General features: G+C 32.7%; 1 protein-coding gene across 9 annotated transcripts in view; it reads left to right on the top strand.

Annotated features, from left to right (window-relative positions):
• ADGRB3 (adhesion G protein-coupled receptor B3) overlaps positions 1–12,265 on the top strand; it is a 919,013-nt gene that overhangs the window by 477,579 nt on the left and 429,169 nt on the right. For all 9 annotated transcript variants that reach the window (XM_074310585.1, XM_074310582.1, XM_074310581.1 and 6 more), the window contains one exon: positions 1,186–1,261. In XM_074310585.1, the coding sequence (XP_074166686.1) occupies positions 1,186–1,261 (76 nt within the window). The remainder of the gene's footprint in view (positions 1–1,185; positions 1,262–12,265) is intronic.

The following is a 12,265-nucleotide window of genomic DNA, read 5'->3' as shown; positions in this document are numbered from 1 at the left end:
CTGTAAATGAATTTACAGGCCCAAAAACCTAGATTGATAAATAAAAAGTTGTAGAAATTGGAAGTAAAGCTCAATAGAAAGACGCCAGGGACAGAGGTGGCCGCTGGACGGGCAGGAACCCTTACATGGCTGGAAGGATACCATGTGTTGGCTGGGAGGGCTCCTGCAAAGAGGGCTCCGGCTTGGCCCTTTTTATATCTAGAAGATGATGGGCAGTACCCCTAAGTTCTTGGCGGGCTTTTCAGTTAGCTCAGATCAGGTGAGGGCTAGGGGAAGCTGAGCTGAGCTGAGGGTGGGGGCTGGGCCCAGATATTCAAAGGGTGCCTTTGACCAGGATTTGTGAATCAAGGTCAACCATGAGTTGGGCAATTAGAAAGGAATCTTAAAGGGACCTCAACCCCTATCATAGTGGCAGCACAAGAGTCCCCTGTAAAGGAATTTACAAACCCAAAAACCTAGATTGAAAAAGAGGTTTATTATGGGGTTTGGAAGAAAGGTTAAAGTCTGGTTAGTAAAAGGTGTTAGGTCTAGAAGTTCCGGTAGACAGAGTCTATGGTGCAAAGCATGGTGCTAGCATGTTTCAACCCTCTGCAAAGAGAAGATTCCAGCTTTGCTCTTTTATAAGGAGAGATTTAGCTAAAGGGACCTTTGGATTGAGTCCCAGGTTGGCTCCTGGCTGAGTTTCAGCAAGGGCTAGAATTTGCTAGGTGGAGGTTGGAAAACCCAAGCAGATCATTAGAATGGGGGCTGGGACTGCCTAAGTTGGCTCAGATCTCAATAGGGCTGGGAGAGCCCAGATATCTCCTATTGAAATTCAAAAGGGTGCTTTTGATCAGGATTTGTGAATCAAAGGTCCTAGCTTCCTCAGCTATGAGGGGTTGGGAATCAGCAATCTGAAAGGACAAGTCTTAAAGGGATCACAACCCGCATCACTAACCATTAAAAATATGAAGAAAAGCAAAAAAAAAAAAAAAAAAAAAAAAAAAAAAATCTTGCCCTCAGGTACCTTATATTTTAATGGGAGAGACAGCAAAATAATGAGAAAAGAATGTCTTCCACGTCAATGCTCATATTTCCTATATGAATACTGGCAATATGCAAAAATTGAAGAAAGTTGAAATATTTCAAAATGTATATTTTTTCTTGCTATTGTATTAATATACTTATATATTTTTTTCTCTTTAGAATTAGATGAATCATCTGTGTTTGTCCTTGGAGCAGTTCTATATAAAAATTTAGATCTTATATTGCCTACTTTGAGGTAAGGAAAAAATGCAAAGATTCTACTTATTGTAAGGCATATTGTGAAAAAAAGCAATACAGTTGACATATGTTGAGTAAACATAAGTAATTTCTTCTTGTTATTTTCCAAATGATATATTAAATAATTCCATTTCCAAGTTAATTAAAAATGTTTAATATTTAATTTAGACAACATGGAATAGTAGATAGATAACCTGCTTTAGGATCAGAAAGACCTGGGTTCAATTCTCCTTTTTCATACAAACTGCCTCTGTGACACTGGACTTTCATTTCCCCAAGCTACTCTCAAACATCAGAAATGCAAATCTACTTTAGTAGGAATTTCCTCATCTAGAGTTCTCTAGCCCAAAAGAAACAAAAACTCTGGCCTCATCCCAATACTATAGGAATCCATTCATTAGATTGGATTATCTGATTATAGTGCTGTGATTCTTATTTAACTAATTCTATCTTGTCTCAAACTCAAACTCAAAAAAAAAAAAAAAAAAATCCTTAAGGCTATTTAATATAATGAGTGGTAGAAAACTCTTCTTACTATTTGTAATTAATGCTACCACAATATATGATCACTTAAAATACCCATGCCTTCTTTCATTTGCAAAAGATCTCAATTTACTTTTAAATACATTTCCAATTATATCTACATTAAGAAATAATGCTTATGATCTATTAAGAAACTATTTTTGGATAAAACCCATTGATTTGTATTTTTCTTTTTCCCCCTCACATATCTCCAGAAATAATATAATTACAAAGAGGAATCACTAATTTTACTTTATCTCATTAAAGTATCTTTTTTTCCTCAGAAGAATTTGCCATAAATCATTGCAAATATCCTTTAGTATATCTAATCATAGCACTATCTGCTATTCCCCTCTGCACTTCTCTTAGGAGAAGGGATGTTAATGAGGATTCCTAATTACCAACTATATTGTATTAAAATTACACACCACCCTGCTTACTTACTCCTTCACAAGGAAAGTTTTAAGCTTTTTTTTTTCTTGAGAATATGTGGATGATGTATGTATTCTTAGGATGAGATAACAGACAGTACAATAAATAAAAACAATTAGAGCTCAACCCAGCATAAAGCAGGCTCCTGCATAAGCTTCCAGGCCTTTCTAAATAAACTCTGCAGCTGCAGCAAACAGTCATGATTCTTTGGGGAAAATCTTTCTGCAGGAGACACATTATTAGTGTAGTCAGTGAGTCACCCAGATTTTCTAATGTGGAACAGACTTTTCTGCCACCAAAGAGACATTAGTTAGGCAAAGAAAACATACAGAGGGGACACAGCAAAGCATTTTCATTAATGCCCTTCTTGCATTGGTATAAAGATTTCATAATCAGCTAGGTATTGGGTTTCATTTTGCTTCGTTTAGAAGAGGAGAGGGAATAGTTGTTTGTATGTTAATGAAAATTCTTACCTCTGATTTCCACAATTGCTTTAAGTGTAAAGCATATTTAGCCATCAATGCTTTCTCTTAGGCTCTAGGCCTGTAAGGAAACCCTTGGAAAAAGGCTTGGTAAAGAAACAATCATTCCTTGGAACTATAGTTCAAAATAATCCGCATTTGTTTTATCAAACCTCAACCCACAGGAATTTAGGCCTTCTAGTCCAGTATTTTCTTTGTTGTTATTTATGTCTATAATTTCACTGAGGAAGGGAGGAACCAGGAAAGACATGTGCTATTATTATTCTCACCATTGCAGTTGAAAAAACTGAAGTAGGAAAAGATTAAATGGCTTGGCAAAGGTCATTACCTGACTCCACTCTAGACATTCTATATACTGCACCACAGAGAGCTGCTAGTGAAAAAACATACTGTACCAACCCAGGTCAGTACTTTTCCCTGAGTTTACAGTCTTAACTGTAAGATACACTGAAAAGTTAAATGATTTTCCTAAGGTAATAGAATCAATATGTGTCAGAAACAACTTAAATCCAAATTGTTCAGATTCTGCAACTAGTTCTTTTTTAGGCTACACTGCTTCTTGCTTATAATATTAAGCACTTATATAGTACTTAAGTGTTTTCAGTGTTTTGTAAAACATGATTTCACATGCTCTTCCATGATTTCATATGATCTTCCAAACAACCTAATGAAATTATTTTTAGCTCTGTTCTAAAATTGAGGAACCTGAGATTTAAGAAGGTTAAATACATTCCCCAAAGATATATTACTAGTACCTGTCAAAAACGGGTGGAGTATTTGAATCCAGCTGTTTTTGACTGCAGAGTCGAGTATTATTTTTTTTTTCCATTGTACCAGGATTTTTTTTTTTAATTGGCTCTGCTCCTCTATTTGGAAGTCACCTATTTTACAAAATCCTGAAAATCTTGATGTTTCAATCCCTAAGATTTCTTTCTTTTCTTCATTTATCCACCTGTTTTCTCTGTCCTTGTTGGTTTGCTTAAAAATTTCTAGTCATATTGTAAAAGTTTGGCTCTGACTCTTATAGTTAAATTGCTTACCCAAAAGCCATAGCTTGATCCTGACATTAGGTCAGGATCATGATGACTTTCTTTAAACAGGTATCTTCATCCTGTTTTGTATATATGTATTTTATTTTATGATGGCTGTGATGTTATTTTGAAAGGTGATAATTATAATCACCAACGCTTATGGAGAGACTTTATACATATAGACTATATAGGTCATGGCTATTAGAGGTGAGAGACAAGAATGTTAGTTCCAGATCTAATACCACCTACATGATCTTAGAAGAGGCATTTAATTTGGAAGGGGGGTGGGGCTCAGTTTCTTTATTTGTAAAATGAATGATTTAAATTCAGTGATCTTTAAATTTCCTTTCTAAAAATTCATATTCATTGAATTTATGAACATTTTGATCATAGTTCAATACTAAATTCAGGATTTTAAAAAGAGAAACAAGAGATTTAAGAACTTGGGATTTTTTTGAGATGTGAAATCCAGAGAATCTGAATTTCAACATTTGTACTGAAATGACTGCTAACATGACTAAATTACAACTCTAACCAGCAAAAGATTTTCTTGCCTATAATAACATATATGGTGTAGTTAGAAAAAGAGCACTGGAGTTGGAGTCAGGAGAGATCTGAGTTCAAATCCTTGCTATGATTACTATCTATCTTGTCACTTTACTTCTTTGATAAGCAGTTTCTTCACTTTTAAAATGGGAGTCATAACAACTGGACTAGTTGTCCCTTAGGGTCATTATAAGGATTGAATGAAAGCTATTATTATTCATGTTATGATCATTTGGCCAACCAATACAAATGTATGTTCAGAATATTAACACATCTCATAAATCTTCTTATATATATATATATATATATATCATTCTTATATATAATGTTATGCTTTGATCTGACATTGAGAATATCCTTTATTCTTATATTGACTATTCTCTAGGATTTATCTTTTAGAATTTATTTTTTATTTCATATTTTCCTCAAAGGGATTCTGTTTTCTTCTTTTGTACTGATGTCCATTCCTATGTCCATCATTAAAGTACAAGTACCTCATGAGAGACTTGATTAGAGTGCTCAATAAATAATGTTCTAATTCATTATTTCTCCATTTGATAATATTTGGATATTGAACTATAGAACAGAAAAAAAGAATATCTTGTTGCACAAATAGAGAATAGAAATTAGACCTATGATTTTATATGTAGAAGGAGTTCCCAGATGTGGAAAATCCTCCCACCCACATAGGTCAATATTTTCTGTGCAACTTTTTATTTTAGAGAGTAATCTCTATCACCAAGGGTGATTTACTTATTTGGGTCAAATATTTTCCTTGTATCAAAAGTGGGCCTTGAACCTAGGTCCCATTGCAACTATCTCTTATATCAATGTTCCCTTTTTGAAAATGTTATTCATTTTACTTCTTTTTAAAACAACTTTTAGGGACTTTTAGAAAGTCAGTTGTACAGAGCAGCTATTTTAATGAAACATTACCTATTTCATTTTTCTTTTATGAGAAAATTAGACTTTGAATTTTCAAAAAAAGCCATGTTGCATTAGGTTAGCTAGATTCAAATAAGAAAAAAAAAATGGCCTCTGCATGAATGGTAAACATATACTAAATTTGTCTTACAAACCTATTAAAAATTTACTCTTATTACGTGCCTTATTCTCCTAACATATGTCTTTGTTTTCCTAATCGTTTATTGAAATTTCTAGGGCCTATTTTAGTATAGACTGAATTATATTTCTATAGTTGTGTGGTCCCAAGGGTTGATACACATGCATATTACTGTTAGGTTTGCGGAAAACTGATTTTCTGTACACAAGTTTTCAAAACAATACTATGTATAATTTCCCTCTAGGGTGTTCTGAAGAAAACATGAAATGTTATGTGTAGAGATAATTTTAAAAGTTTCCTTCACAACAAGAGAAGAAAAAACTTACCATGCTTATGCTTCAAATCTTTTGTTTTCTATATTTGCTCTTACATAGATAGTCACATCATGTGAAGTATAACCATTTTCAGAACTTGGTTATCTTGCTTTTTAAATTTAAATGGATTCAACTCTTTTTGATGTATCATATACTATTCAAGAGTAGAGGGATAATAGTATTATGAAGAATGGGAAAGAGAAGGGAAGGAAAAGGAAGGAAAGGGAAGAAAAGGGAAGGAAAAAAAAAGGAAAAAAGATAAAAAGTCAATTAAGAGAGTTCAAGTGACTTCCATAACTAGTGAATAGAATAGCTAGAATTTAAGCTTAATTTTCTAACTACTATCTTAGCACTCTTTTCACTCTGTAATTTAAATTTCATGTAGACTTTCCCAAAATTATCCTCTCATAATTTTACTCTGTGACTTTATAAACAATGAAGGGAAGTGTTCAAGTTTGACTTTAAATCTAATCTACTATGTGTCAGACACTGTACTAAGCTCTAAGGATACAAAGAATGGCAAAAAAAAAAAACAAAAAAAAAAACGTAGGAGACAAGAGGGAAGAGAAACTACTGCTTCATCAGTGTGGGAGAATATAGATTATTATCTCACTGATCCCTTAGTATATCAATAAATATCTAATAAGTGACTACAATTTGTCAAGTATTACACTAAACATAGTGATAAAGAAAAGTAAAATAACAACAACAACAAATTCTGTCCTTGGCCTGGAGGAATTCACAACCTAATCATGGAGAAATGCATATGATTATATTCAAGGAAGTTTTATAGCTTGTAGACGGGTGTATATACAGTTTGGATTGGACTTGATCACTAAAGAGGAGTCAACAAACTTAAGAGAGGTGAAGAAGGGAAGCTTCAAGGCAGAGGTAAGAGAGGACTTTCCATTGAATGAGAGCCAAATAAAATATTTGCAGTTTAGGAAGGATCAGCAAGGAGTCCAAAGAAATTACTTTACAGAGTATCTGGTAAGGTGTAGATATAAGGAGATTGGAAAAGTAGAGAAAGACAGCAAATTATGAAGAGATTTCAATTCCAAATAGAAGGTTTTATATGTAATCTTGGAGGTTACAGGGAACTATTAGAGTTTATTAAAGGCAAGGAATACCATGGTCTGTCCTGTGCTTTGGAAAGATCACTTTGTAACTGAGTTGAGGATATATTAGAGTAAGGTGAAAAGGGGAAGACTTGTGGCAGACAGACCAACCAGTAGGCTATCTTTTGCAATTGTACTAGTTGTAATAAGAACTTGTACCATTATGGGAGTATAAGAGTACAGAAGGGTATATATTGAAGAGATGCTAAGAAGGATAAGCCAAAAGATCTTGTCAACAGATTGTATATGGGAAGTTAAGTCAACATTACCAGTCTATAGTAATAGGGAACTTGGAATTAGAATAGAGAATTTTGTTTTGGGAGGAAAGATTATGAATTCAATTTTGGACACTGAGTTTAAAATTTCCACAGAACATCCAGGCTAATAGATAGGAAAACAAGGAGAAAAAACTGTCAATAAAATCTGGGATGGAGGTGAAGGCAGAAGAATATAATGAAGAGAGTGATTAACAATGTCAAAAGATACAGGGAGATCAAGAAGGTTGATCTTTGAGAAAAAGGACATTTGATTTGGAGAGCAAGATTGCTTCCCCAAGAAATTTCCTCTCTCCAACATACCCTTGGGCAGTAGGCCCAAAGAATACATCATTGGGTCTATGCAGCTCACCATTTCTTCGATTCAGTAGTCAGTTTCCAAATTCTTTGTTTTGATGGATAAAGGTAATTATTTCAGTAAGAATGAAACAATATCCAGAGAGCATTATCTTTTTTTTTTCCCCATAAAAATCACGTGTAGAATACCCCTATATGCTACTTAATGAATTAAAGACTAAATGTCTGTGGATTTTCTTATAGAAGCAAATTAAAAATATGAATTCCACTAGACTATGATAATGACAGAAATAATACAATAAAATGAAAAACTGGTACCTTCTAATAAATCAGTAGTAGTCCAAAATTAATCTCTAAAAATGGAACAAATTTAAATATTGCAAAACCACAGGAATTTGCTGTCAAGTGCTCTGACCTAATAAAGATAAATGATGCTGAACTTTCTCTATATTTAGGAAATTGAACTCATTTCAGTTCCTCATATTACAAATAGGAGAAAATAGAAAATGCAATTGAACAGTCTGATATTGGAAATAAGGGGAATAAAAAAATCAATGATCACATTCTATTTAATACGATGTACCTTGTAGACAGTCACCCTAAAATGATCAAATTCTTCAAAGTGAACTCACAAGATTGTAATATTTAGGACTCCAACCCTAGGGTTCATTTCTTAATTGTGAGGATTTGTTGAAGTGTGATTATGTCATAGACTTCATCATTTTCCTTCTTTGTCAAATGCTAATTAGAAATTGACAGTTTACACCAAATGAATAGATTAAATTGTGCATAATTATAAATATTGAAATATACCAATTATTTTGGGGAAGCAGGGACTGAGACCATTGATAAAATTATTTGTTCAATGCAAATCAGCAGTTTTTCTGCAATTTATCTTCTTACATAATATATAAATATATGATATAATTATATGTAATATATTCATGTATATTATATAAATAATGTAAATTTGTATAATCAGAGATTCATTGATGCAGCTAAAACAGATCTCAGAAGTTAGCTAGTTTAATCCCCTCGTTATAAAATTTGTCTCCTTTAAAAAATATAAATTACTTGTCTAAAGTCATACAAATAGTAAGCACCACAACCCAAATTCTCTTAGTTCAAATATGAAATCCTCACTACAGCACATTGAGAATGACAGTCTCCCTTTAATTTGATAAACAAATCAAACATTTCTAGTTTTAACTTATAGTTTACAACTGACTTCAGTTTTCATGGGAAATCCTCTGAGCATAGTGACTTTTTTAATGTTACCTTTTAATTAGCCTAGATAATTATTTTAACTTTATTTCTTTAAATGTGGAGATATATTCAAGATCAAGAAAAATCTTAGTATTTGAAAGACTTAGTTAAATTTTACAAGTATGTATAAACCCCTTGACTTTGAATAATCCTTTACTAATCAAAGGCTCTTTAATTTGCACTTCATGTACTTACCATGTTTGACCAAGGTATGATATATTACTTAGCTGATGATGTTTGCCTCACTGCCTTTTAGTGGACTAAACTGAATTTCTTTAAAAAGTACATTAACTCAGTTTTGGTACCTAGATAATGCAGTGGATACAGTGCCAGGCCTAGAATCAAGAAGATTTCATCTTTTTGAGCTCAAGTGTGACCTCAAACACTTACAAATTGTATAATTGAGGAAGTCACCTAACCCTATTTGCTCAGTCTCCTTGTCTGTAAAATTAGCTGAAAAGAAATGGCTAACTACTCTTTTATCACAGGAAGAATCAGATAAGACTAAACAAAAACAAAGCTCATCTTTAGTACTAAGAGAGATTTGTTTGCTTTTTAAATTATAATTTGTATCAGCAGTCCCTCCTACACCCATCACAAAATCATAAATAATGTCATTCCTTTAAAAAAGTTAAAAGAAAAAGAATGTTCAGGACATATTTATATAACTTGAGTGTTTAAAAATCTAAATAGCACAAATATCAAGGACAGAAAAGATGAGTTTCATTACCTAAATCCATTTGGTTGGGAGCTAAAGTCAGCAGTGCTAGCTATGAATGCAAACCTTGTTCGCAGTCAGGAATTATTAGTAAATCAAAAAAATTTGACATGACCCATCAAGAGTTAGGCATTCATTTAGGAAAATTAGGATACACTGATGAGATAAATTAAAGAAAATAATATGCAATGAATAGGTCTTCACGAGGATGCACTGTGTTATATTGATTGTTTTGTTTTTTTTTGTTTTTTTTTCCCCTTCCTTAGTATGAAATCATGATATTCCTAAGTAGTTTAAGACAATCATTATGCATTTACCTTGGACATTCTCTTTAATTGTCTTAATTCAAAATTTCCTTATTATTGTATTTATTACTTATCAACTTATAGGATTAATACTTTATAATAAACAAGTAGATAGGAATTATAAGTAATATCAAGTAAATGAGACGTATAGCTCTTTAGAGAGCCCACACATCAGTCGTGAAAGAGCTGTTTGAACCTAGCAGTGTCAGATGGAGGAAGAAAAATGAGCCACTAATTTATGCATAGAGATCCTTTTGGGCTAAATATTAACTTAGTTTTGAAATGTAATATTATATTTATTTATTTTTAAAATATTTCCCAATTATATTTTAATTTGGTGTAGCCCATGCTCAATAATCTTATGGGCTTCATGTGGCCCATGAACTGTAACATGACATCTCTGGTGTAGCCTTTGATCTACACAATGTGTGTGGCCCTAAGTTACCCATTTAGTCTCTCCACAACTCTTCAAGATTACAAGTGAGATGACATATGTACACTAATATTGGTGGGAAGATCACTGTGTATAAATAATTAATTGATTTAGAACATTATACACAAAACTGGCCAGCATCAGATCTAATAATAATCAGAAAAATCAAAGAATTTTGCTAAGCACTGGATCACTTAACATTGTTATTCCTATGAGAGGCAGTTTTCTCCTTCTCCCCTTTTTATTTTTTAATTGAAAGCCCTTTTAATTAGATTTACAAGTCTGTCAGCATATATGATTTTATGAACTTTTGTTATGCAAACTCCATTCCTGGCTAGTAATTTATTACATTGTAATGACAATTACATGTAGCAATTTAAGTTGTGGTCCAGAAATCCAAAATTCTCTATCAGATATCACCTTTTTATCCTGCTATTTGATTTTCAAACCAATTTTTCTCTTCTGTATTTTTTTCCTTCAAAATGTTAACAATAACCAAATTACCCCTATTCTTCTACTCTTCAATTTCTTTCTCAAAACTCTAGCCTTAGCATTACCTCCTTGGCTTCTTATAACAGCATCATTTTTACATCTGAAAATAATCATCCATTTTGATGAATATTAAAATGTTTTCTTTTACGGGTTTTAAACACATGCCCTAGGAAGACAAATGGAAAAACTGGGAGATAAAGGTTAAATAATCTGTTCAGAGACATACAACTAGTAAGTGTCCAAATTAAGATTTCAATTCACATTTTTTTTTCTAATACTATATTCATTGCTCTGTTCCTTTTGTATATTGTTTTCACCCATTAGAATTTCAACTTCTTGAGGCTGAACTTTATTGGATTTTTTTTGTTGTTTGTTTCTATGTATTTGTTTCCCCAGCACATTGAGAAGTGTCCTAGCACATAGTAAACAGTTGATAAATTTTTCTATTTATCTACTAATGCTCCTTCCATAGGAGATTCATATCACTAAAAGCCATTTTGTACTTTTCTTGGTTCCATGGATTAAAATAGCTAAAAAATCCATTACTCACTCCATTGGTAATAAATCTATCCATATGTATCTAGGTTGGTCCTAGGCTAAGACTAGGGCAATACTCAGTACAAACCCAACTTGGTAGGAACTTCAACAAGTAGCAGTAAGTAGCTCAGTCTTTGAAAACCTAAGGTTATTTTATGACACAATAAGGATTTGGCAGTCACATTTCTATGCAGGTGTTAATTATGGAAGTCCTTAATAGTGGGTATGAGAATACTAGATTCCAAGAAAGCATAATTTCCCCTCTTTTTTACATCCAAAGAAAGAAAAACCTTAAATATATTTTTAATTTTGGAAGAGATAAATATTTTGAAACCCAGTATTTAGATGTTTATTTCTTGAAAAGGTCAGATAATACACTTGACAAAGAACTAGAGATCTGGCATCTTTTATAAAATAGTTCAGAGTTATTGAGCCAATAAATAAGCTACATTCCTAACACAGAGACAATCATTTTCCATAGCTCACTAACACTTCATGAAATTTTTCCCTAAAGTCTATGCCCTTAAGGAAAATGAAATCACCAAGGAGCTGATGTGCCACATCACTTTAACAGTATTGAAATTGAGTAGCTGCTTTTGTGATAGATGCTAAAACCTGGCCTGAATAATGCATGACTCATGGAAAAGCATCCTGCCTATTCCAAATGGAAAGTGTAGAGCAAAGGGAAGACAAATAAGTGATTTATCTGTTGACATGGACACCTCGTTTAAACCTTTTGGACCCTAAAATAGGGTTAGCAGAATCTTGTTTATTAGCAAATATCAAGCTAGTATAAGTATATAGTCTAGAAAGCACTAGTTCTCTTATAGGTATTTAAAAATGTTTAATTCAATACATTTATATCTTAAATGCTTTATTACCTTTTGCTACAAAATATTATAATAATATAAAATAGTATTACATTAAAATATTTAATATAATACATTAAAATACAACACATTAACAGACTTCTAATGTCATTGGCTTTAGTTCTTTCTCCATCATCATGATCCCAACCATACCACTTTTTAGCAGTTTTCTGAGAAACTACTGTGGAGAGAGAAATCATTCTTTATGGACAGACTTCTGGATGTGAGCCACCTTAAAGTTGAATGGCTCAATCAGTAACCATTCCTGGGCTTAAGGGTTTTCTAGTTTAAGCAAACCTGTG

This window comes from Sminthopsis crassicaudata, chromosome 4 (genome assembly GCF_048593235.1).
Source record: "Sminthopsis crassicaudata isolate SCR6 chromosome 4, ASM4859323v1, whole genome shotgun sequence".
NCBI classification, from domain to species: Eukaryota; Metazoa; Chordata; class Mammalia; order Dasyuromorphia; family Dasyuridae; genus Sminthopsis; species Sminthopsis crassicaudata.
This window is presented reverse-complemented; position numbering and strand designations above follow the sequence as displayed.